This window comes from Urocitellus parryii, chromosome 8 (assembly GCF_045843805.1).
Source record: "Urocitellus parryii isolate mUroPar1 chromosome 8, mUroPar1.hap1, whole genome shotgun sequence".
Classification (NCBI taxonomy): domain Eukaryota; kingdom Metazoa; phylum Chordata; class Mammalia; order Rodentia; family Sciuridae; genus Urocitellus; species Urocitellus parryii.
Window position 1 is genome coordinate 107610815 of NC_135538.1, and position 21734 is coordinate 107632548.

The following is a 21734-nucleotide window of genomic DNA, read 5'->3' on the forward strand; positions in this document are numbered from 1 at the left end:
TATATTTAAGTACACATATATATTGTATAGAATAAAAAATGTTTTATTGAGTATACTGTACTTATGCTTAAGACACAGGTTCAGCTTACAGAGTTAGCTTCCTCTCTAGGATTAGAGACAAGTGAAACCCTATCATTGCTGAGCCCTGAATGGGGAAAAGATTCATCCTATATCTCATTTGCCATTCTTTTCCTCTCTCTTACATATTGGTGTTTTTTTTGTTTGTTTTTTATACCAGGGATTGAACTCAGGGGCGCTTAACCACTGAGCCACAATCCCCAGCCCTATTTTATATTTAAGAGACAGGGCCTCAATAAGTTACTGAGGCTGGCTTTAAACTCAATTCTCTTGCCTCAGCCTCTCAAGCCACTGAGATTACAGGCATGTGCCACAGTGTCCAGCCTTCTCTGACACATTGGGTCCATGTTCTCTCCTGCTTTTCATAGTTCTTTGAGTAAGCAAAGCTAAACAGCTTTTCAGCTCAAATAGGCAGCTATACTATATTTGAAGACTTCAATACTTGTTAGCAGCTCAGTGGTAAGGACAGATTTAATCAGATTTGGAGATTAGAATGCCAGCTGGTTAAAAAAAATATATTTTATTTTTTTTGGTGATATTGGGGATTGAACCCAGAGGTGCTTGACCACTGAGCAACATCCCTAACCCCCCCCTTTTTTTGTGTGTGTGTGTGTGTGTGGTGCTGGAAATTGAACCCAGGGCCTTGTGCATGCGAGGCAAGCACTCTGCCAACTGAGCTATATCCCCAGCCCCCTAGCCCTTCTTATTTTGAAACAGGGTCTGAATTGCTGAGGCTGGCCTAAATTATGATCCTCCTGCCTCAGTTCTCGAGTTGCTGGGATTATAGGCATGCACCACCGTGCCTGGCAAGTAATTAGGCACACTTTTCAGGTTTGTAGAACCTAAACTAGATTCTTGGAGCTGTGGGAGCCACCTGGCCAAACCTCACTGCCAAACCTCACTCCCTCTTCCTATTTCTATATTTTCATGTTGTGGGTAAAGAAACAGGGCCTAAGGCTAAAATAAACTGCAGAAAACAGGGACTACATTTGGGCACTAACCCTGGCAAAGAAATATAATGATACATGTGGCCCAAGGTCCTATGTGGCATTCCGCTTCTAGAGTATTAAATAGCTACCACTCAGGGCCAGCTGCTGCTTAAAATACTTTTAACTTGTTACTAAGAGGCTGTGGTTAAAGAATTTCCTTCTATATCAGGAGCTAAGAGTGTTTACTTCTTTTTGCTCATTTGCTGATAGTGGGGAAGGAAAGGATATATGCAGCAAAACTTAATATAGCTCTCCCCCTAGCACTGACCTTTGCATGCCTGCTGCTCTCCCCTTCACAACTCAAACTGGGTTAGGGCTAGGATTTCCAAGAAAACACAAGTTGTGCTGCAAGTATTACTATTGGTCATCTACTAGCCACCCTCCCCTACCCTACACACTAGCTTGGGCCTGTAGAAGTTCAATGAAACCTAAGTTTCTACCACATTACATTTCTGTACAAAAGTTTATTCAGTTTGATCTATTGAACAGCAAAAAAGAAGCTTCACCTTGTTTTTACTTTTATAGATTAAGAAGGGAAATGTTGGAAAATCATGTCTCAGTACTTAGTATCCATCTCCAGGAACTAGTGAGCCACTCTGCTATGTTAATGGAACATTTAGGGGGATAAAGTGTATAAGGCAGATCCTGAAGGAGTTTGTAACTTTTTATTGTCCCAGTTCTGGTAGTCAGATCTAAAGTTTCTCACAACATATATTCAACCAAGGAATATTAAGCACTTGTTTATGTGCAAGGCACTGTGAAGAATTCCTGCCTTTAAGAAACTACAAATCTTAAAGCAGTGTACCCAGTGAATTACTGTGAGTTCCCTTAGAAAAGGAAAAAACAGTTTCTTGCTAGATCCTGTGGTTTTCAAACAAATTAAATACAAGTCTCCTAATTAAAAAAAATCAGTTAAAAAGTATAAGATGATTTGTATATACAAATATTTAGTACTTGGTAAGCTATGGCACCAGTGACTCCAGAGGCTAAGGCAGGTTGAGAGGCTGAGGCAGGCTGAGACATGTTCAAGGCCAACCCTGGGCAACTTAGACCTTGTCTAAAAAAAAGGGGCTGTGGATGTAGCTCAGTGGTAGGTGCACCCCCTAGGTTTAGTCCCCATGCCCATGTAACCTACCACATCATTTTCAGTTGGTTCCATGTATAATTCAAGGTTTCTGTTATCAGAGAAACTCAAAGAACTGGGATGTGGCTCAGAGAAAAGAGTGCTTGTCTGGTATGTTGAAGGCCCTGGATGGACCCATAGCACCCCATCCCCAATACTATAAGCATGGACAAGTTCAAAAGCTATAATAATAGCCCTAAACACTTATACTTCAATAAGAAGAGATCAACATACTAGTGACCTTAAAATCCCAAACAAGCATTTACCTCTTAAATTTGCACTCAGTGTTAAGGAAATATTCTCTAGTATTTTCTAGATCAGCATTTCTAAAATGACACACATTGGGAGGTCTTAATATATAGGTCTTGATTGTTTCTTGGTGATACTGTTCTTGGGGAATAGCAAGGTTCTAGAGATGATCTTGTGACTTAGCCAAACAGGCTTTCTGAACTAGCACAGGAGCAATCTCATTCTACGTTAGAATAAAATGTAGAGGTATAAGGGCCAGTAGCTAAAATAGGCTAATAGCTTTACTTGTATGAAATTAGGTAGTAATCTAGCAGCTTTTATATGAAGAGCCCTCCCTAAACTAGTTACCACTTTTTTTTTTTTTAAAGAGAAAGGAGAGAGAATTTTTTTTTTAATATTTATTTTTTAGTTCTTGGCGGACACAACATCTTTGTTGGTATGTGGTGCTGAGGATCAAACCCAGGCCGCACGCATGCCAGGCGAGCGCGCTACCGCTTGAGCCACATCCCCAGCCCCTAGTTACCACTTTCAGGGTTTCAAGCCCTCAGGCATTGTCTGAACTGTTGCAAAGGTAGGAAGATTTTGGATTGGTTTAGGGATTGAGCCCAGGGACACTTAACCACTAAGTCACATCCTCAGCCCCAATCCCCCCCCCTCCGCCCCCGTGTTTTTTTTTTTTTTTTTTTTTTTAACTTCTGGTACTGGCTAAGCCTTGAGCCCCTGGGATTATAACATTTTTTGAGAAAGGGTCTCACTAAGTTGCTAAGGCTGACTTTGAATTTGTGATCCTCCTGCTCTGCTCTAGCCTCTTGAATCACTGGGATTAGGGCCAGTTTTTTTCTTTAACTATTTTTACGCCTGTGTGTGTGTGTGTTTGTTTTTTGTGGTACCAGGAATAGAACTCAGGGGATTATATCCCCTACCTCTTTTATTTTTTGCAACAGTGTCTTGCTAAATTGCTGAGGCTGGTCTTGAGCTTATGATCATCCTGCCTTAGCCTCCCCAGTAGCTGCCATTACAGGTGGAACACTGCCTTCTGTGCCACTTTTAAATTAGGTACTTTAAAACATCTTTTAAATAAATCTTCAATAATCTCTAAGGTAATTATCTCAGTTTTTCAGTTGAGGAACTGAAGTAACTTGCTTAAAGCTATACTCAGAAATTGAGGCAGAGGGAAGTTTGGGATCAGGTCTCATAGGTTCCAAGCCCACACACTTTTTGCTGTGTGACACCTTAAAAACAAAAAGGATGAATTTTTTACAATTTGGTGGGGATAGGGGAGACTGAGAACTTAACCAGGGGCTATTTACCATTGATCTACAACATGAGACAGGGTCTCCTCCTTCTCCCAAGTTAGGATGTTTACAGTTCTATCAGCAATGGGATTAAAATCCCATGAGAAGAGATAGGACCTTAACCCAGTACCTAACATAATTATTTTTTAAAGAAAAATTTCATTGTTATGGATTTCCTTACTTGCACCTTTCAGGCAGTGGATAGGATATTAAATTCCTTCAGCAAGCCTGAGGGCAGCACTAATGTGTTAATGGCTTAAAAAATGATTCCAATGTCTGCATGCCCTCAGGCCTGGGGCGTTTATTACTGGAGGACAAAGGGCTCTTGGAATTTCTTTTGCCTTGAGTCATAGCAGAAACAACTTGGGGTTTTGAGGAATGGGGCTGCAAAAATGATTTCTGCAACTCCACTGCAAAATGATAGTCCATATGTTCTGGCATCTCCCATACTAATATCAGGGAGCCACACTTCTCACAGGGCACTTGGTCCTCAGCAGCTAGAAGACTAGGGGTGGTAGCTACCTTTGGGGCCATCTCCACAGACTTGGAAGCTAAAAATGTAAGGATATTTGAGCTGTTCTGGGCTAAATCAATCTCTGTAGAAACTTCTTTGGGGGAGTCTAGCTTCAATGCTCCTTTACAAACAGGGACAACATCTGAATATTCTGCTGGGAAATGATTTGTTAACCCTTTAAAGTTGGACTGAAGGTTTTGTGGAGGGGAAGAAACTGAAGAATTAATATGCTGTTTCTGCTCTAGAAGCAAACTTTTCTGCTTGAAGAAGGACTCGGTTCCTGTAGTATGACACGTTTGAAAAAATGAGGGCTTGGATGGTGAATTGCTCATGGGGGCCTGAGTAGTAGCACTAAAAGATGAAAATGAAGCTTCTTTGACTTTCTGCTTTTCTGCAGCTTTTTGGAAGAATGACTCCAGAGAGGTGGTTGCTTTCTTAGTGGCTGTCATTGCTGGGCCACTTCCCTGGGTCTTAGCTTCTGAGCTGGTAACTGGCATCTTTGGCAGAGAGCTTGAGTTGCCGCTCAAGAACATGGTGATGTCTGTGCAAGATGAAGATGTAGAGGCAGAGAATTTGGTAGCACAGAGGAAAAGCATTGTGAGTGGAGGGGACCTGTATACAAAGGAAAAGAATAAGGAGATTAACAACAGGTCACTATTTTCAGAGCTTATATAGATTCAATTCATAAGGGACTGGTATTCTAGTTCTGCCACAAGAGGAAGTTATTCCTTAATGTTGAGTGTTTCTCAAACTTTATTATATATTGTATTAACATAGTACCTGGGATGAACAGAGTATTTCTGCTAATTTCAACTAGTTTCCTAGCTGATGCTGATATTGCTTGTCTGGGACCACCTTGTATTATTATTTTATAAGACAGCTGCAAAAGTTGCTATAATTCAGGGTTGGGGCAAGTAATTTTATTCAGAATAACAGAAATGAAATGCTTTAGAATATTCAGACTAGAAACACTTGAAAAGTAAGCTTTGTAGACATTCTCATATTTTTATTTATTCATTCATTCATTTTGGGGTATTGGGGATTGAACCACAATACTTTACCACTAAACTACATCCCCAGTCTTTTTGGGGGGAGGTGGATACCAAGGATTGAACCCAGGGGTGCTTAACCATTGAGCAATATCCTCAGCCCTTTATGTTTTATTTTGAGACAGGATCTCACCAAGTTGTTTAAGGCCTTGTTAAATCTTTGAAGCCAGCTTTGAATTAGTGATCCCCCTGCCTCAGGCTCCCTAGCTACATGCCACTATATCCAGCATCCGCGGTCCTTTTTAAAAACTTTTTTTTTTTAAGTTGTTGATGGACCTTTATTTTATTTATTTGTATGTGGTGCCGAGAATCGAACCCAGTGCCTCATTCATGCCAGGTAAGCGCACTACCACTGAGGCACAACCCCAGCCCAAAATTAAATTTTTTAAAAAAATATTTTTTAGTTGGACACAATATCTTATTATTTTTTTTTTTAATGTGGTGCTGAGGATCGAACCCAGGACCTCGCACATGCTAGGCGAGCGCTCTACTGCTGAGCCACCATCCCAGCCCCTAAAAATTAAATTTTGAGGCAGGTTCTTACTAAATTGCTGAGGCTAGCCGTGAACTTGTAATCCTCCTGCCTCAGCCTCCCAAGTCACTGGGATTAAAATCATGCCCATTCTTCTATTTTTAAATTTATATATATTATTTATATGCAGTGCTAAGAATTGAACCCAGGGCCTCACACATGCTAGGCAAGCACTCTACCACTGAGCCACAACCCCTAAATAGGGCATTTCTTAACCCAGACAGACTTTCCAGAATGAAATTCTACAACTGCTTTTGGTTACCAATCCCAGTCTCAAACATTTCAGGAAATTCCTGTCATAAAGTTCTTCATTATATCTAATCACCTTAATAAAATTTTCATGAGCTGTATTTCAGAACATGAGGCACAGTTGTATGTACAGATTCGCTCCTCAATGAAGTAAAGTTATTATGATGAAATCTCACTATCTTCAGATTTCATACTTTGGGACCATCTCAGATAATGTTGATGCCTCCCTGTTCAATAATTTTCACGTTATTGGTGAGGAGTATGTTATGGTTTGTCAACTTTCAAATAAGGTTTCATATGAAAGTAGTACAACAATTATCACTTGGTTCTGTGTAACTGTTCAGTTAGTCCTTTAAAAAAGTCCAATTTTAGAGACCTCTCCAACAAATTATAGATCTATACATACAATAGCAGTGCCAATATATTTAGATAACTTTTTTTTTTTAAAGAGAGGGAGAGAGAGAGAGAGAGAATTTTTAATATTTATTTTTTAGTTCTCGGTGGACACAACATCTTTGTTGGTATGTGGTGCTGAGGATTGAACCCGGGCTGCACGCATGCCAGGCGAGCGCGCTACCGCTTGAGCCACATCCCCAGCCCATATTTAGATAACTTAATGATAAACATTATTTTTTTATTATCTTAGTGTACATCTGTAAGTAAATTTAACTGTATTTAATAGGCTATATTTAATAAGGATTCCAATCCTGAAAATTATCATCTATTTGGCTATACTTAATGACCAAAGGAAGTTTATTATGAATATGACCTTTGATATAACACCAGTGGAGCTTGCAGCTAAATAATCAATAAACCAAAGTCACTTTCTTAAATACAAAAGCTGCTTTTAAGGGCTGGGGATGTGGCTCAAGCGGTAGCGCGCTCGCCTGGCATGCGTGAGGCCCGGGTTCGATCCTCAGCACCACATACCAACAAAGATGTTGTGTCCACCGAGAACTAAAAATAAATAAATAAATAAATATTTAAAAAAAAAAAAAAAAAAAAAAAAAAAAGCTGCTTTTAAGATGGAACAGTCAGGGCTGGGGATGTGGCTCAAGTGGTAGCGTGCTCCTGGCATGCGTGAGAAACTCCTTAGCACCACATAAAAATAAAATAAAGATATTGTGTCCACCTAAAACTAAAAAATAAATATTAAAAAAAAAATGGAACAATTAAGCAGCCGGGTGCAGTGCTACGTGCCTGTAATCCCAGTGACTTGAGAAGCTGAGGCAGAAGGATCACGAGTTCAAAGCCAGCCTCAGCAAAAGCAAGGTGCTATGCAACTCAGACCCTGTCTCTAAATAAAATACAAAATAGGGCTGAGGAGGTGGTTCGGTGGTCAAGTGCCCCTGAGTTCAATCCCCAGTACCCCCCGCCCAAGCACTTGACAGAGAAGTTCCCAAGTATATTCTAATAAGTGTTGCTAATCTGAGTCATAAGGAGCCTACCTCAGATGAAAGAGTTTGGATGCCCACTAATTTTAGAGCCAAGACGGAATAAGTGGATAAGTCTCTTTCTCAGAAGAGACTTAGGAAAAAAAAAAAAAAAAAAAAAACCACAACTTACCACTCAGTTTGGATTCCGGAAGTATTACAGTTTCTGATGACAGCAAAAGCATCGTGGCTCATCTTGTGAGCATCATAGTGGGTAAGGGCACAGCAACGGCGCAGGCTGCTGAGACGTTTGTCTCCTTGTACACGAATGCTTACAATCAACTGTGTGGCCACCCTGTCATTCTGTGGGTAGAAAAGATTTGGGACTAGAAATAAAGTTATCAAGAGCGTCTGGATTCAGTATACTGAACTACATGGGAGGAATTAAAAGAACCAGGGTAAAAGACTGGTTTAGAAACAAAGTTTCAACTAAGTCAAGAATAAACTATCACTAAGCAAAAAATGAGGCTCTTTTATTCCATTTTGTATATTCATTAGAGTTCCTATTTGCACATGTTTGGTACTATGAGAGATGCAAAGACAATCCCTGTTTTCATATATTGTATTAATAATATAGAATTTATACATTACAATCACGTTTTCTGAATAAAAATCCAATCACATGGTTGGGTTGTGTCTCAGCACCACATAAAAATAGGGTATTGTGTCCATTTACAACTAAAAAAATATTTTTTTAAACCCAATTGTATGATTCCACACACAAAAAAGTTTGTGCTATTTCTGGATGTAAGAAGTAATCAGACAAGACATAATTTGGGTGATGGGATATTAAAATATCTAGGATATTTTGACAAGTAATGGGAACAGGACAGAAAAAATGAAAATGGAACTCTCTTGAATTTTTTTCAGGTGCATAAGCAAGATTATAACAAAATACTACAGTATTACATTCTATTTTATTACTGAAAAAGAGTTTAGGAAAGTAACTGTCTGAAAGTCAGGATGTCACGAATGAGTAATGGTTCTAGTTTCCAATCAAGTCCTTTGTCTTTTTTCTGCCCTGTTGCTTTTATGCTGAAAGCAGCTGAAATTTCCACTGGTACCTCGACACAGAATGGTAAAACCTCTTAAGAGCAAGACCATTTACTACTTTTCAGTTAAGTCTAAACATCTGAATACTGTTGATGTTCATCAAACCAAAATAAAGGTAAAGACATGAAAATATAAGAAAGTGAAAAGGATCCCAGCAAAAATCAAAAGATGAGCTGGACATGGGGCATGCCTGTAATCCCAGTGGTTTGGGAGGCTGAAGCAGAAAGATCGATAAATCAAGGCCAGCCTCAACTATTTAGTGAAGCCCTAAGCAACTTAGTAAGACCCTGTTTCAAAAAATAAAAAGGGCTGGGGATGTGACTCAGTGGTCAAGCACCCATGGATTCAATCCCTGGTACAAAAAAATATGCTAGTGAGAAGAAATGTTCCTGTGGCAGGGTGAAAATACATTTATGAGATTTGCTTATATTGAGAGAATATAAATTGGCAATTACAAATAAACCCTTGTTGATGAAAAAGATACAACTATAATTGAGTGCCTATTATTATATCTAGGCAATACCAGGAGATGCAAGAGAGAACAAAGTCCAGAACCTCATGGATTTTACATTGTAATAGGAGCTGCATATAAGAAACAAGAAGCAGGGTTGGGGTTGTGGCTCAGTGGTAGAGTGCTCACCTAGCATGCACAAGGCACTGGATTTGATCTCAGCACCATATAAATGTAAAATAAAGAAATTGTATCCACTTAAGCTTAAGAATATTAAAAAAAAAAGAAGGCAAGTAATAAAAATTACTACAGAGAGCTGAGCATGATGGGATTCAAATCCCAGCTACTTGGGATTATAGGTATTAGCCAAGGCAGGAGGATTCCAAGTTGGAGGCCAGCTTCAGCAGCTTTGTAAGACCCTATATCAAAAAAATAAAAAAGGCTGGGGATGTAGGCTCAGTGGTAGAGAGCTTGCCTAGCATGCATGAATTCCCCAGTACCATTAAAATAATAATAATAAAAAAGGCAGCTTCTCAAAAATTTAAAAGGAATGTGTTCAATCCCTGATGTGTACACACACACAAACACACAGCCATAGCAACTTAGCAAGACCCTGATTAAAAAGGACTGGGTTCAATCCTTGGTACACACACGCACAGAAACCAATATGAGCAAAGAAAGATTCTCTGAGGCAAAGGAACAGGAAATGCAAAGGTGTTACGGTGAGATCTTACCTGGTGTATTAGATAAAAGGGAAGGAAGCCAGTGAAGGAGACACTACAGCAGAATAAATGAGAAGAAAAGGTGAGAGACAAGAGACTAGATCATTATATTTATAGATTAAAAAAAAAAGATTCTAGCCAGGCATGTAATCCCAATTTACTTGGGAGGCTGAGGCAATAGAATTGCAAGTTCAAGGTCAGCCTAGGCAATTTAGTGAGACTCTGTCTCAAAATAAAAAATAAAAAGGGCTGGGGAAGTAGTGGTAGAGTGCTTGCTTAGCATGTGAAAGGCCCTGTGTTTGACTCCTTGGGCTAAATAAATAAATAAATAAATCCTTAACAGAGCTTAGATGGCAAAGGAAGCCACTGGAATATTTTAAACAGTGGAGGTTCAGGATCTTCTATGTCTTGAGTTATTCTTTTGGGTATAATTTTCAGGAACCTTCCTACCCCCACTCCTCCACAATGGATAGAAATTGGGAAGAAAAGCCCCAGAGGATTATAGAGAGATGAGTACTGAGTGACACCTAGTGGGCAAAGTTGCACAGGCCCAATAACAGCTGGGATCAAATTCCTCTTTACATTACCTACCAAAGATGTAAGAATGTAGGTAGGTAATGTAATGGTCAAGAATAGTCCAAAACTACTTGTTTGCTCTTTTGTAGCTGTAATTGGTCATGAATGTTCTTTTGGTAGGTAATGTAAAGAGGAATTTGATCTCAGTTGTTATATGTAACTTTGAAAACATTATGTTAAAGATTTAAAGGGCTGAGTGTGTAGCTCAGTGGAACAGTTCTTGCCTAGCATGCATGAGGAACTGGGTTCGATCCTTAGCACCACATTAAAAAAAAAAATACAATAAAGGCATGCTGTCTATCTACAACTACAAAAAAAAATAATAATAATAAAAAGATTTCAAGCCAGTCCAGACCAGGCACAATGGCGCATGCTGTAATGCCAACAGCTCAGGAGTTGGAGGCAGGAGGATCTTGAGTTCAAAGCCAGCTTTAGCAACAGCAAGGCACTAAACAACTCAATGAGACCCTGTCTCTAAATAAATTACAAAATAGGGCTGGGGATGTGGTATGCCCACCCCCCAAAAAATAATTACAAGCCAGTCCAAAAGAAATTAAAGGGATACAAATAGGAAAAGAAGAGCTCAAACTATCTCTCTTTGCTGATGACATGATCCTATATTTAGAATACTCAAAAAACTCCACCAGAAAACTTACAGAACTCATAAATGAATTCCGCAAAGTAGCAGGATAAAAAAATTTTTTTGGTGTTAGGTGAGTTACCAGGGATTGAACTCGGGGAGACTTGACCACTGAGCGATATCCCCAGCCCTTTTTGTATTTTATTTAGAGACAGGGTCTCACTGAATTGCTTAGTGTCTCGCTTTTTGCTAAGGCTGGCTTTGAACTCAAGATCCTCCTATCTCAGCTTCCCAAGCTGCTGGAATTACAGGTGTGCACTACCATGCCTGGCAGGAAACAAAATTGACACCCATAAATCAATTGCATGTTCCTATACGCCAATGATGAATCAGCTTAAAAAGAAATTAGGAAAACTATCCCATTTATAATAGCCTCAAAAACAAAAAATACCACTTGGGAATCAATCTAACAAAAGAGGTGAAAGACCTACAATGAATACTATAGAACAGGGGTTAGGGTTGTGGCTCAGTGGTAGAGTGCTTGCCTAGCACAGGTAAGGCACTGAGTTCGATCCTCAGCACCACATAAAATTAAATAAATAAAAATAATGGCATTGTGTCCACCTACAACTAAAAAACAAAAAACAAAACAAACAAAAAAAATTCTATAGAACACTAAAAGAAACCTGAAGAAGATGGGAAGACCTCCCAGGTTCATGGGTAGGCAAATTAATAAAACAGCCATACTACCAAAAGTGATATACAGATTTAATGCAATTCCATTAAAATTCCTGTTATGTTCTTCATGGAAATACAAAAAGTAGGGCCGGGGTTGTGGCTCAGTGGTAAAGGGCTTGCCTAGCATGCATGAGGCACTGGGTTTGATCCCTGGCACCACATAAAAATAAACAAATAAAATAAAGGTATTGTGTCCATCTACAACTAAAAAATATTTAAAAAAAAAAAAGAAATACAAAAAGTAGTCATGAAATCCATTTGGAAAAATAAGAGGCCCAGAATAGCCAAAGCAATCCTTAGAATAGTGAAGCAAGAGGCATCACAATACCAGATCTTATACTACACATTAGTTACAAAAACAGCATGTTATTGGCACCAAAACAGTCATGAAGACCAATGGTACAGAATAGAAGAACACAGAGACAAACCCACATAAATACAATTTTCTCATACTAGTCAAAGTCACCAAAAACATACATCGGAGAAAAGAGCCTTTTCGACAAATGGTGCAGGAAATCCATATATAGAAAATGAAATTTAACCCATCTCTCACCTTGCACAAAACTCAAAATAGATCTAAGGCCTAGGTATTAGATTAGAAACCCTGTACCTACTAGAAGAAAATGTAGGCCCAACATTCCAACATGACTTCTAAGACTCCTAAAGCACAAGGAATAAAATAAAAAATCCAAAAATCAATAAATGGGATAGTATCAAATCAAAGATTCTTCACAGCAAAGGAAACAATCAAGAGTGAAGAGAGAGCCTGGAGAATGAGAAAAGTCTTTGCCACCAATACCTCAGATAGGACATTAATTTCCAGGATATGTAAAGAATCAAGGGCTGGGGCTATAGCTCAGTGGTAGAGTGCTTTCCTAGCATGCATGAGGCGCTGGGTTCAATCCGCAGCACCACATGTAAATAAACAAATAAAATAAAGGCATTCTGTCCATCTACAACTACAAAAGAGAATTTAAAAAATATTTAAAAAAAGAACTCAAAAACCTTAATACCAAAAAAATAACACAATCAATAAATGGTCAAAGGAATTAAACAGACATTTCTCAAAAAGAAGCCATCGACAAATATATGAAAAACTGTTCAATATCTCTAGCAAGTAGAGAAATGCAAATTAAAACTACATTGAGATTTCATCTCACTCCAACTAGAATGGCAATTATCAAGAATACAAGTAACAATAAATGTTGGCAAGGATGAGGGGAAATGAGTACACTCATACATTGTTGGTGGGACTGCAAATTAATGTAATCACTTTGGAAAGCAGTATGGAAATTCCTCAAAAAACTCAGAATAGGGGATGGGGTTGTGGCTCAGTGGTAGAGCGCTTGCCTAGCATGTGTGAGGCACTGGGTTCGATCCCCTGCACCATGTAAAAAAATAAACAAAATACAGGTATTGTGTCCATCCACAACTGAAAAAAAAACTAAGAATGGAACCTCCATTTGACCCACTTATCCCACTCCTCAGTATATACCCAAAGGAGTTAAAATTAGCATACTACAATGATGCAGCCACATCAATGTTTATAGCAGCATAATTCATAACAACTAAGCTATGAAACCAACCTAGATGCCCATCAACAGATAAATGGATAAAGATATTGTGGTATATATATATATATATATATACAAAGGAATATTACTCAGCAATAAAGAAGAATGACTATGACATTTTGCTGGTAATTGGTTGGATTTGGAGACTACCTGCTAAGTGAAATAAACCAATCTCCCCAAAAAATAAAGGTCGAATGTCCTCTTTGATATGTGGGTACTAACCCAGGGAAGCAGGAAAACAGAAATTCAGTGGATTAAACAAAGGAGAATGAAGAAAAGGGAGGGAGCTAGGAATAGAAAAGACAGTGGAATGAATCTTACATAACTTTCCTATGTACATATATGAATACACCACAATGAATCTCACCATCATGTACATCCACAAGACTGGGATCCTAATTAGAATAAGGTTTATTCCATGCTTGTATAAATATATCAAAATAGATTCTATTGTCATGTATAACTAAAAAGAACCAATTAAAAACAAAAGATTTCAAGCCAGTCACAAAAGAATCATGTATTGTATGATTCTATTTATATGAAGTTTCCAGAATATTAAATCCATAAAAACAAAATGCAGACTAGTGGTTACCTAGGGCTGAGATTAGGTAGGGGAGAAAAGAAAAATGACTATTAATAAGTACAGGAATTCTTTCTGGGTAATGACAATTCTATAATCAATTGTGGAATAGCTGTACAACTCTGGAATATACTAAAACGACTGAACTACACACTTGAAATGGCTGGATTTTACATCACATAAAGTATATCAATAGAGCTGTTTAAAAGGAGCAAAGAGCCGGGCATGGTGGCACATGCCTATAATCCCAGCAACTCAGAAATCTGAGGAAAGTTCAAAGGCAGCCTCAGCAATTTAGCAAGGCTCTAAGCAACTGAGCATGGCCCTGTCTCAAAATAAAAATGGCTGGGGATGTGGCTCATTGGTTAAGTATCCCTGGGTTCATTCCTCAATACAATACAATACATACATACATATATACAAACAAACAAACAAAGAAATTGTCTGATGGCTAATGTGTGACTTATATTCTGGGTTTAAACTGCACTACTCCCAAGTCCAACTTATGGTTCAATCTCTCAGAGTCCTGCTCAATGACTATGCACTCTGAAGAAAGTCCATTCTATATTCAGGGTTTCAGAAGTTTGATAAGAAAATCTAAAAACATAGAGGCAAATGATAATGAGAGAGACCAGGGCAGAGTTAGGTCTTATGTTCACAGAACTAGGCTTTTCAAGATCAAGTTGAGTTTTATGGGCCTATGTTAAGAGAAGGTAAAAGATTTCTTAAAATTTTCTAGGCTGATATTTTTTTCTAACTTTGTTTCTATTCCAAAAGGAAGGAGAAGCTGATTTAAATCCCAAAGCCTACTCTAGGAATAAAGAAAGAAAATCTTACATCATTTCGGTCTTTGGTCAGTCTTTCTTCAAGTTCTTGGGCTAACTGCAAAAGCCACCATTGTACCTAGAAAAGTATTAAAACTTTAATCCTTCTTTTAAATACTCAAGGAGGTTGGGGTAAAGCACTTGCCTAGCATGCACAAGGCCCTGGATTCAATCTTCAGCACTGCAAAAATTGAATATTCCAGGTCTATTATAGAACTAGACAGTGGATTTGTTCAGTTTTTTTTAAAAACATTTATTTATTTTTTTAGTTGTAGACAATACCCTTACTTATGTTTTTGTAGTGCTGAGAATAGAACCCAGGGCCTTGCACGTGCTAGGCAAGCACTCTACTGCTGAGCCACAATCCCAGCCAGGATTTGTTCAGTTTTAACCCAAATGGAATTGTATACCAATGCCTCCCCCATAAGCAGATTATAGAAATCTTCTCAGTATTCTCTAAGTTCAAGATTTTCATTTTCTTTTCCTGCTGGCATGGTATAATGAATTTCATGTATGTCCAAGCATTGAAAAAAAGACCTACTTGAGGCACAATATCCTAGGTTTTCCAAGTTTCCATCTACCAAAAAATGAGAAACTCTATTTAATTTGGTCAGTTCCATTTTATTCTTTTTTTAGATGGAAGAAATGGAAACAAGTAATAAATCCCAAGTTAAACTAATATCAAAATAGAACACAAGCTTCCTTTTTCCTTCAGACTTTATAAAGTTTCCATTTAACTGGCTAAAGATTACATAGCAAATAAAATCTACCCACTACCTCTTAAAAGAGGCAATTTTCTATCAAGAATGCCTGCTTACCTGTTCCCGAGTAGCCAGAGCTGTTTTTCCTGGGAAATTCTTGCTACAGCCAATGGTTTTGGGTAGTTGCCTGGGCTTAACTGGATCATGTTCAATTCCTCGGCACATGGCATAGAGCCAAGACCTAATAAAAACAATAAAAACATTTAAGATGATAATAAATTATTATTCTTATTTAATCTAAACACCTATATTACCTTTTTATCCTTTTCATAAAAAAAGGAAAAATGTCCAAAATTTAAGTGTACTTGACCTCTCTGAGAGAACTCCAGCTCTCTCAAATTAATCCCACTGCAATATATTGAGAAGGAGAGCCTCACCTAATTTTTTTGGGGGTGGGGGGGTACTGGGGATTTAACCCAGGAATGCTTAACCATAGAGCCACATCCTCAGTCCTTTTTACTTTTTTAAAATTTTGAGACAGAGTCTCGCTAAATTGCTTAGGGCTCACTAAATTGTTGAGGCTGGCCTGGAACTTGTAATCTTCCTGCCTCAGCCTCCTAAGCCCCTGGGATTACAGGCGTGCATCACCACACCTGGCCTCATGTAGTATTTTAAAGCAAAAATAACCAACTAGTGAAACTGCCTCAAGGAATAAATGTTGAACTAAAGATAGATATAGATTTTACTAAGTGGTTCTATATTTGAACTTAGCATTTCCATAAAGATTAAAAAATATTATGAATCACTTACCCATTCTTTTCTCCAAAATGACTCTGGAGCTGGGATTCAGTGAACTGGGTCAGTTCACCCATGTATTCTACCCCTAGAATTTCAATGACAGAGGCTCCTAGCTTTCCTCCAAGACTACGGCTGACAACGAGGGAAAAAAGAATTTACAGATCAGATCATAAATATCTAGTTAACAGCAAACATAAGAATTCTGATACTGTAAATAGCTCTTCAAAAAGTTCAGAGAAGCTAGGCACCATGGCTCATGCCTTTAATCACAGTGACTCCGGAGGCTGAGGCAGGAGGATCACAAGTTTGCAGCCAGCCTCAGAAACTTAGTGAGAACTTGTCTCAAACAAAAACAAAAACAAATAACTCAGAGAAAATGAGAGCACATATTAATCCTATATACTCTTTTTTAAACATTTTTTTGGGGGGTATTGGGAATTAAACCTAGGGGTTTAATCACTGAGCCATATCCTAGCCCTAGTCCTATACTCTCTTAGTTTTCTAGCATCAGACTAGATGACTCTGAGAATTCAGATACTCTTCCAGGTTCAGATCTAGGGGGAAGATTAATAAGAGCATAAGCAAAAGAGTAGTTATTGATTAGGCAATAAGCCAATTATATATAAAAATTTCAGCTGTCCAAGATCTACTGTCCAAAAAAAAAAAAAAAATCTACTGTCCTACTTGAGGCTTAAAATTACAAACCCAATCCCTAGTTCCTTTTATTTGATGTGCACCACCATGTCCGTATAAAACCATTTTATACTTAAGAATACAGTCAAAATTCTCCATCCTGGCCTTTGAAGTACTCTATAATCTGTCTTAACCTAATTTTTGAGTCTGTTTCCATTACCTGTGTTCACATCAATATTAACTAGTTCACATCTTAGTTCACTGAAAATATCTTCCACTTTCTCCCCTCCTTGTGCTACAAATATTCTCCAAATCAGTGCTGTTTTATTTACTATTCTTGGCTGACTCTCCATATTTGCCAACCTGAAAGCAAAATTGCATGCCCTGTTCATAAATCCTTCTGATTACTTTCTTTTTTTGTGTGTGCTCTTCAACAACATTATAAGCCCTTGTCAATAACACATAATTGGTACACACAACTTGGTTATTCTTTTGAATTGTCTTCTTTCATAACTAGTTGGGGGGCAATTCAATAGCTCTGAACACCTTATTTGATATTAGAGGAGAGAAAACAAGTAAAAAAAATTTTTTTTGGAACATAGAAATAGACTTGAATAAAAAAAACATCTAGAAGGAAGTTAAAAATATAGCTAAAACTCAGTTCATCTTTTTTAAAAATAGGACTATCACAGATCATCCAGAATTGAAAATTCATTAAGAAAAAAGTTTCAGAGCCAGGCATGGTGGCACACACCTATAATTCTAGCTACTTGGGAGGCTGAGGCAAAAGAGAATTATAAGTTCAAGGCCAGCCTCAGGTGTCTAAAAATAAAAATTAGGAAAGGGACTGGTAGGGCTGGAGATATAGCTCAGTTGGTAGAGTGCTTGCCTAGCATGCACAAGACCCTGGGTTCAATCCCCAGCACCACAAAAAAAAAAAAAAAAAAAAAAGAAAGAAAGAAAAGGGACTGGTAATGTAGCTCAGTGATAGGGCACCCTGGATTTAATCCCCAGTAAAAACAAAAATAAAAGAAAAAGTCTTGGGCTGGGGATGTGGCTCAAGCGGTAGCACGCTCACCTGGCATGTGCGGGGCGCTGGGTTCAATCCTCAGCACCACATAAAAATAAAATAAAGATGTATGTCCACCGAAAACTAAAAAATAAATATTAAAAAATTCTCTCTCTCTTAAGAAAAAAGAAGTCTCACTGTGCTTCAACATTTTAATTGTTTGTGTTGTCTTCCTTCTAATAGCCTGGTACCTATTTTCCCTGCTCAGATACTTTATAGGACTAAAAAATTACAACCAGAGAGCATCTTCTCTTGAGTATGTGTGAAATTTAAGGTGTTCCCTAAATACTTACATTTTGCGAATAGGCATTTGGTTGAAGAGCTGTGGGACGGATCCATGTGAGACCACCGTCTGGCGGTTGGGCTTGTTTAGTCCACAGGCCAGTTTTGCCAGGACCTGGAAACATGGAAATCAGGACTGTCAACTCACCTGTGCAGAGTTGGTGGAAATTAAGATACACACATAGAGGCAGTACAGGGGCTGTAAACTAATGATTCCACATTAAGAACAAAATAAAAAAAGAAACTCAAGAAATCTCTAAAACTTCATGTTCTACAACATCCTCAGTGGAAAACATGAACCATTATTATTATTAACCTCATTATTCTTCCTATATCTCTTCCATTCTCAGTTTTCCCCTAGTCATTTTTCCGCCTCCATCTATTCTTTGAGATCTTCCCACTTTTGGGGGAGGGGTGTGGGAAGGGTTTTAATGGAGATAGAATCCAGGGGTGTTTTACCACTGAGGTACATCCCCAGCCCTTTTTATTTTTTGAGACAAGGTTTTGTAATTTGCTAAGGCTGGCCTCAAACTTGTGATCCTCCTGTCTCAGCCTCATGAGTCATTGGGATTATAGGCAAGCACCACCACATTTGAAAAGTCTTCCTACTTTAAGAGGTTTAAAACCCAGGGAAGCTACAGAAGAAGCTCAAGTAAGATAGATATATTTCTCAGTGTATCCATATGAAAATGCTAAAATAAAATGTTTTACCCTACCTAATGGTTTTGGTTCCTAAATTTAATACAGATTACCATAATTTAGTATCTGTGATAGAGATTGGGCTCAAATTTATCCTCTAAGAGCAAAAACACTTAAAAATGAAAAAATTTACATTTAAATCCTTGAGAACTCTTCAAATAGTAACACAGTTCAGTGGTATCCTTATGCAAATTATAATTTATATAAAATCATTCTTTAACTGCATTACAGAAATTATTTAGGAACTTCTATTAGACAACATTTAGTCTGGTTTAAATTACATTGAAAATACTGCCCCCCCCACCTCCATCTAACCAGAAAAACAAAAAATAATTCTGGGCAGTTTAACAACTATTCTCCCATTAGAGGTGGGGGAGAGAGCAGCAACCAGGGATATCAACTACTGCCCAACTATTGAGTCTTGGTCAGAAGGGTATGAAAGTCTATGCTCTCACTATACTTTACTCAGTTCATCAGAAAATTAGTTATTCGGCCCCTGGATTATTGAGAATTGCCTGTGTTCCCTAAATTAAAATAGTGGTCCAAATTAATAAAATTTTACTATTGGATTTATCTTATCATTCCTATTATAAAAGGGGGGATAGGCAAAAGCATAACATTCCCAAGCAACTCCCCCAAGAAAATGAGATAATAGAAAAATGTTTGACAAGTGAAAAATAAAATAGGTTGATACATAAAAGTTCAAGACTAGCCTCCTCCCTTCCAAAGATAGCTCAGTCATTAAGAAACCACTTTAGATATAATTTTATAAGTAAGCATTTTTCTATAATTTTTTACCCTGCTTTAATTAAACATAAATGCAATGTAAATCACCATTAAAATATACTTAATATACTTTTATTTGGGCCTCAACAAGAATTTTACATAAAAACTCATTCCAAAGTATATGGGTAAGAATTTAAATATCCCACTTATATCTATCCTGTCTGTACTCAACTGAAGATATCGAGTTCAGGCAGCTGAGGCAGGAGGATCTCAAGTTTGAGGCCAGCCTCAACAACATAAGCAAGGCCCTAAGTAATTTAGTGAGACCCTGTCCTAAAAAACAAAAAATAAGAAGGGTTAGGGATATAACTCACTCAGTGGTAAAGGACTTCTGGGTTTAATCCCCAGTACCAAATAAATAAATAGTTTTTCTTTGAAATCTATGATTCACTTTCACCTTATTGTGTGAAATTCCAGCTGAGCACTGAAAACCAGTTTGCATTTCTATGGCTGCTCTCATTTCCTCCACAATCACTGCCCCCACAGTGAGCTGTAGGTCTGGAGATGTGATGTCATCAATCTGAAGAGAATCCAGCCACTGAAGTAAGCCTTGTTTTCGTATTTCCTCTGGGGGGGAAAAATGAAGTCACTTTTAGATATTTTATTTGTTTTTATGTGTGTATGATACTATTGAACCCAGGGCTTTTGCATGCAAGGCAAGCACTCTACAAACTGAGTCCCCACCCCTCCCCTTTTTATTTTTTTGAGAATGTTGCCACATTGCCAAGGCTAGCCTCTAACTTGCAATCCTCTTGCCTTAGCCTCCTGCATAGCTGGGATTACAGGAATATGCCACAGTTCCCAGCCTACATTTAGACAATTAAAAAATAATAAAAAATGCTATTTTCAGTCATGGGCAATTATAACATTCAGTCAATAAACTATACACATACCATATATCCTATATACAATCTAGGTTTTGTTGTTGTTAGGAACTTGGAATTGAACCCAGAAGCATACTTTGTCACTGAGCTATATCCCCAGCCCTTTCTATTTTTTATTTTGAGACAGAGCCTTGCTAAGTTGCTGAGGCAGGTCTCAAACTTACCATCTCCCTACCTCAGCCTCCAGAGTTGCTGGGATTACAGGTGTGTGCCACTGTGCTGAGCCCTCTTAATTTTTTTTCAGACAGGGTCTAAGTTGTTGAGACTAGCCTCAAACTTGTGATCTTCCTGCTTCAGCCTCCTAAGTTGCTGGGATCATAGGTGTGCACTATTAAGCATGGCTACAATCTAGGTTTGTATAAGTACATCCTATGATGTTTAAACAACAATGATATCACTCAACCATGCATTTCTCTGAACATATCCACGTCCTGAAGCAATATGTGACTATTTTCAATTGCAGTATTTCATGCAGAAATGCTTGGATTTCAGATAATTTATATATATGTAAGGTTTTCTTACGACATGCCAGCAAAGTGAAAGGAGTAGTCATTTGTAGGAGGCAGCCATTCTGAATGATTCGCATTCTCCTTCCCTGAGCGGAGAGGCTTTGACCGTCTCTACATACTACATAGTGACATTGCCCAGGTCCTGGAGGTTGAGGATGCGTTTTCAGACGTAGGCGTGTCACCCCATAGATTGAGCTATGCTCACCTGTTCCTTTGTGATAGTACCCCTTTGCCCTGTTTGAGATAGAATGTTCCATGGAAACGTCCTTAGTGTGTCCCCTTCTCTTGCTCTGCCTTTGGGTGTGGCCTTCCTAGATGTCAGTCAACCTGATGACAGGAGACATCAGGAAGCTAGACTCCTGAAACCTGACCCCTGGCCTCATTTGAATGGCTTCTCCTCAATAAAAGAGTTCAGCAGGTGGTGGCCCTCTGTCTTTCAGTGGGCCTTAAGGTCTGAGAAGCTGTCACAGGACCCCAGATAAAAAGGTATCTCTGTCTCTTGTCTGATTATTTCGTACAGCCCAGTTCACCTGGAGTGTTTTAGTTGCGAAGAATGCGATAATCATTAATAGCTATCTTTCAACATACTCATCTTCCTCATCTCTCTATATGTGAACATTTACTGCTGCAAGATACTTTTTTTATGTATTTTAATTTTTTAGTTGTAGATGGACACAATACCTTTATTTCATTTATTTATTTTTATGTGGTGCTGAGGACCAACCCAGTGCCTCGCATAGGCAAGTGCTCCACCACTAAGCTAC

The 21734-nt window shown here is 38.3% G+C and overlaps 1 protein-coding gene across 2 annotated transcripts in view; it reads right to left on the bottom strand.

Annotated features, from left to right (window-relative positions):
- Positions 1–59: 59 nt before the first annotated feature.
- Positions 60–21734, bottom strand: part of Polh (DNA polymerase eta) — a 36226-nt gene continuing 14551 nt past the window's right edge. Inside the window, exons 5-11 of one of the 2 annotated variants that reach the window (XM_026383583.2) lie at positions 19975–20144; positions 18104–18207; positions 16121–16240; positions 15428–15551; positions 14623–14688; positions 7645–7814; positions 60–4860 (exon numbers count right to left, since the gene is read on the bottom strand). In XM_026383583.2, coding sequence (XP_026239368.1) covers positions 3975–4860; positions 7645–7814; positions 14623–14688; positions 15428–15551; positions 16121–16240; positions 18104–18207; positions 19975–20144 — 1640 coding nt within the window. In that variant the 3' untranslated portion in view covers positions 60–3974. Of the gene's footprint in view, positions 4861–7644; positions 7815–9749; positions 9793–14622; positions 14689–15427; positions 15552–16120; positions 16241–18103; positions 18208–19974; positions 20145–21734 lie in introns of those variants that run through there. The other variant, XM_026383584.2, reaches the window with a different exon arrangement.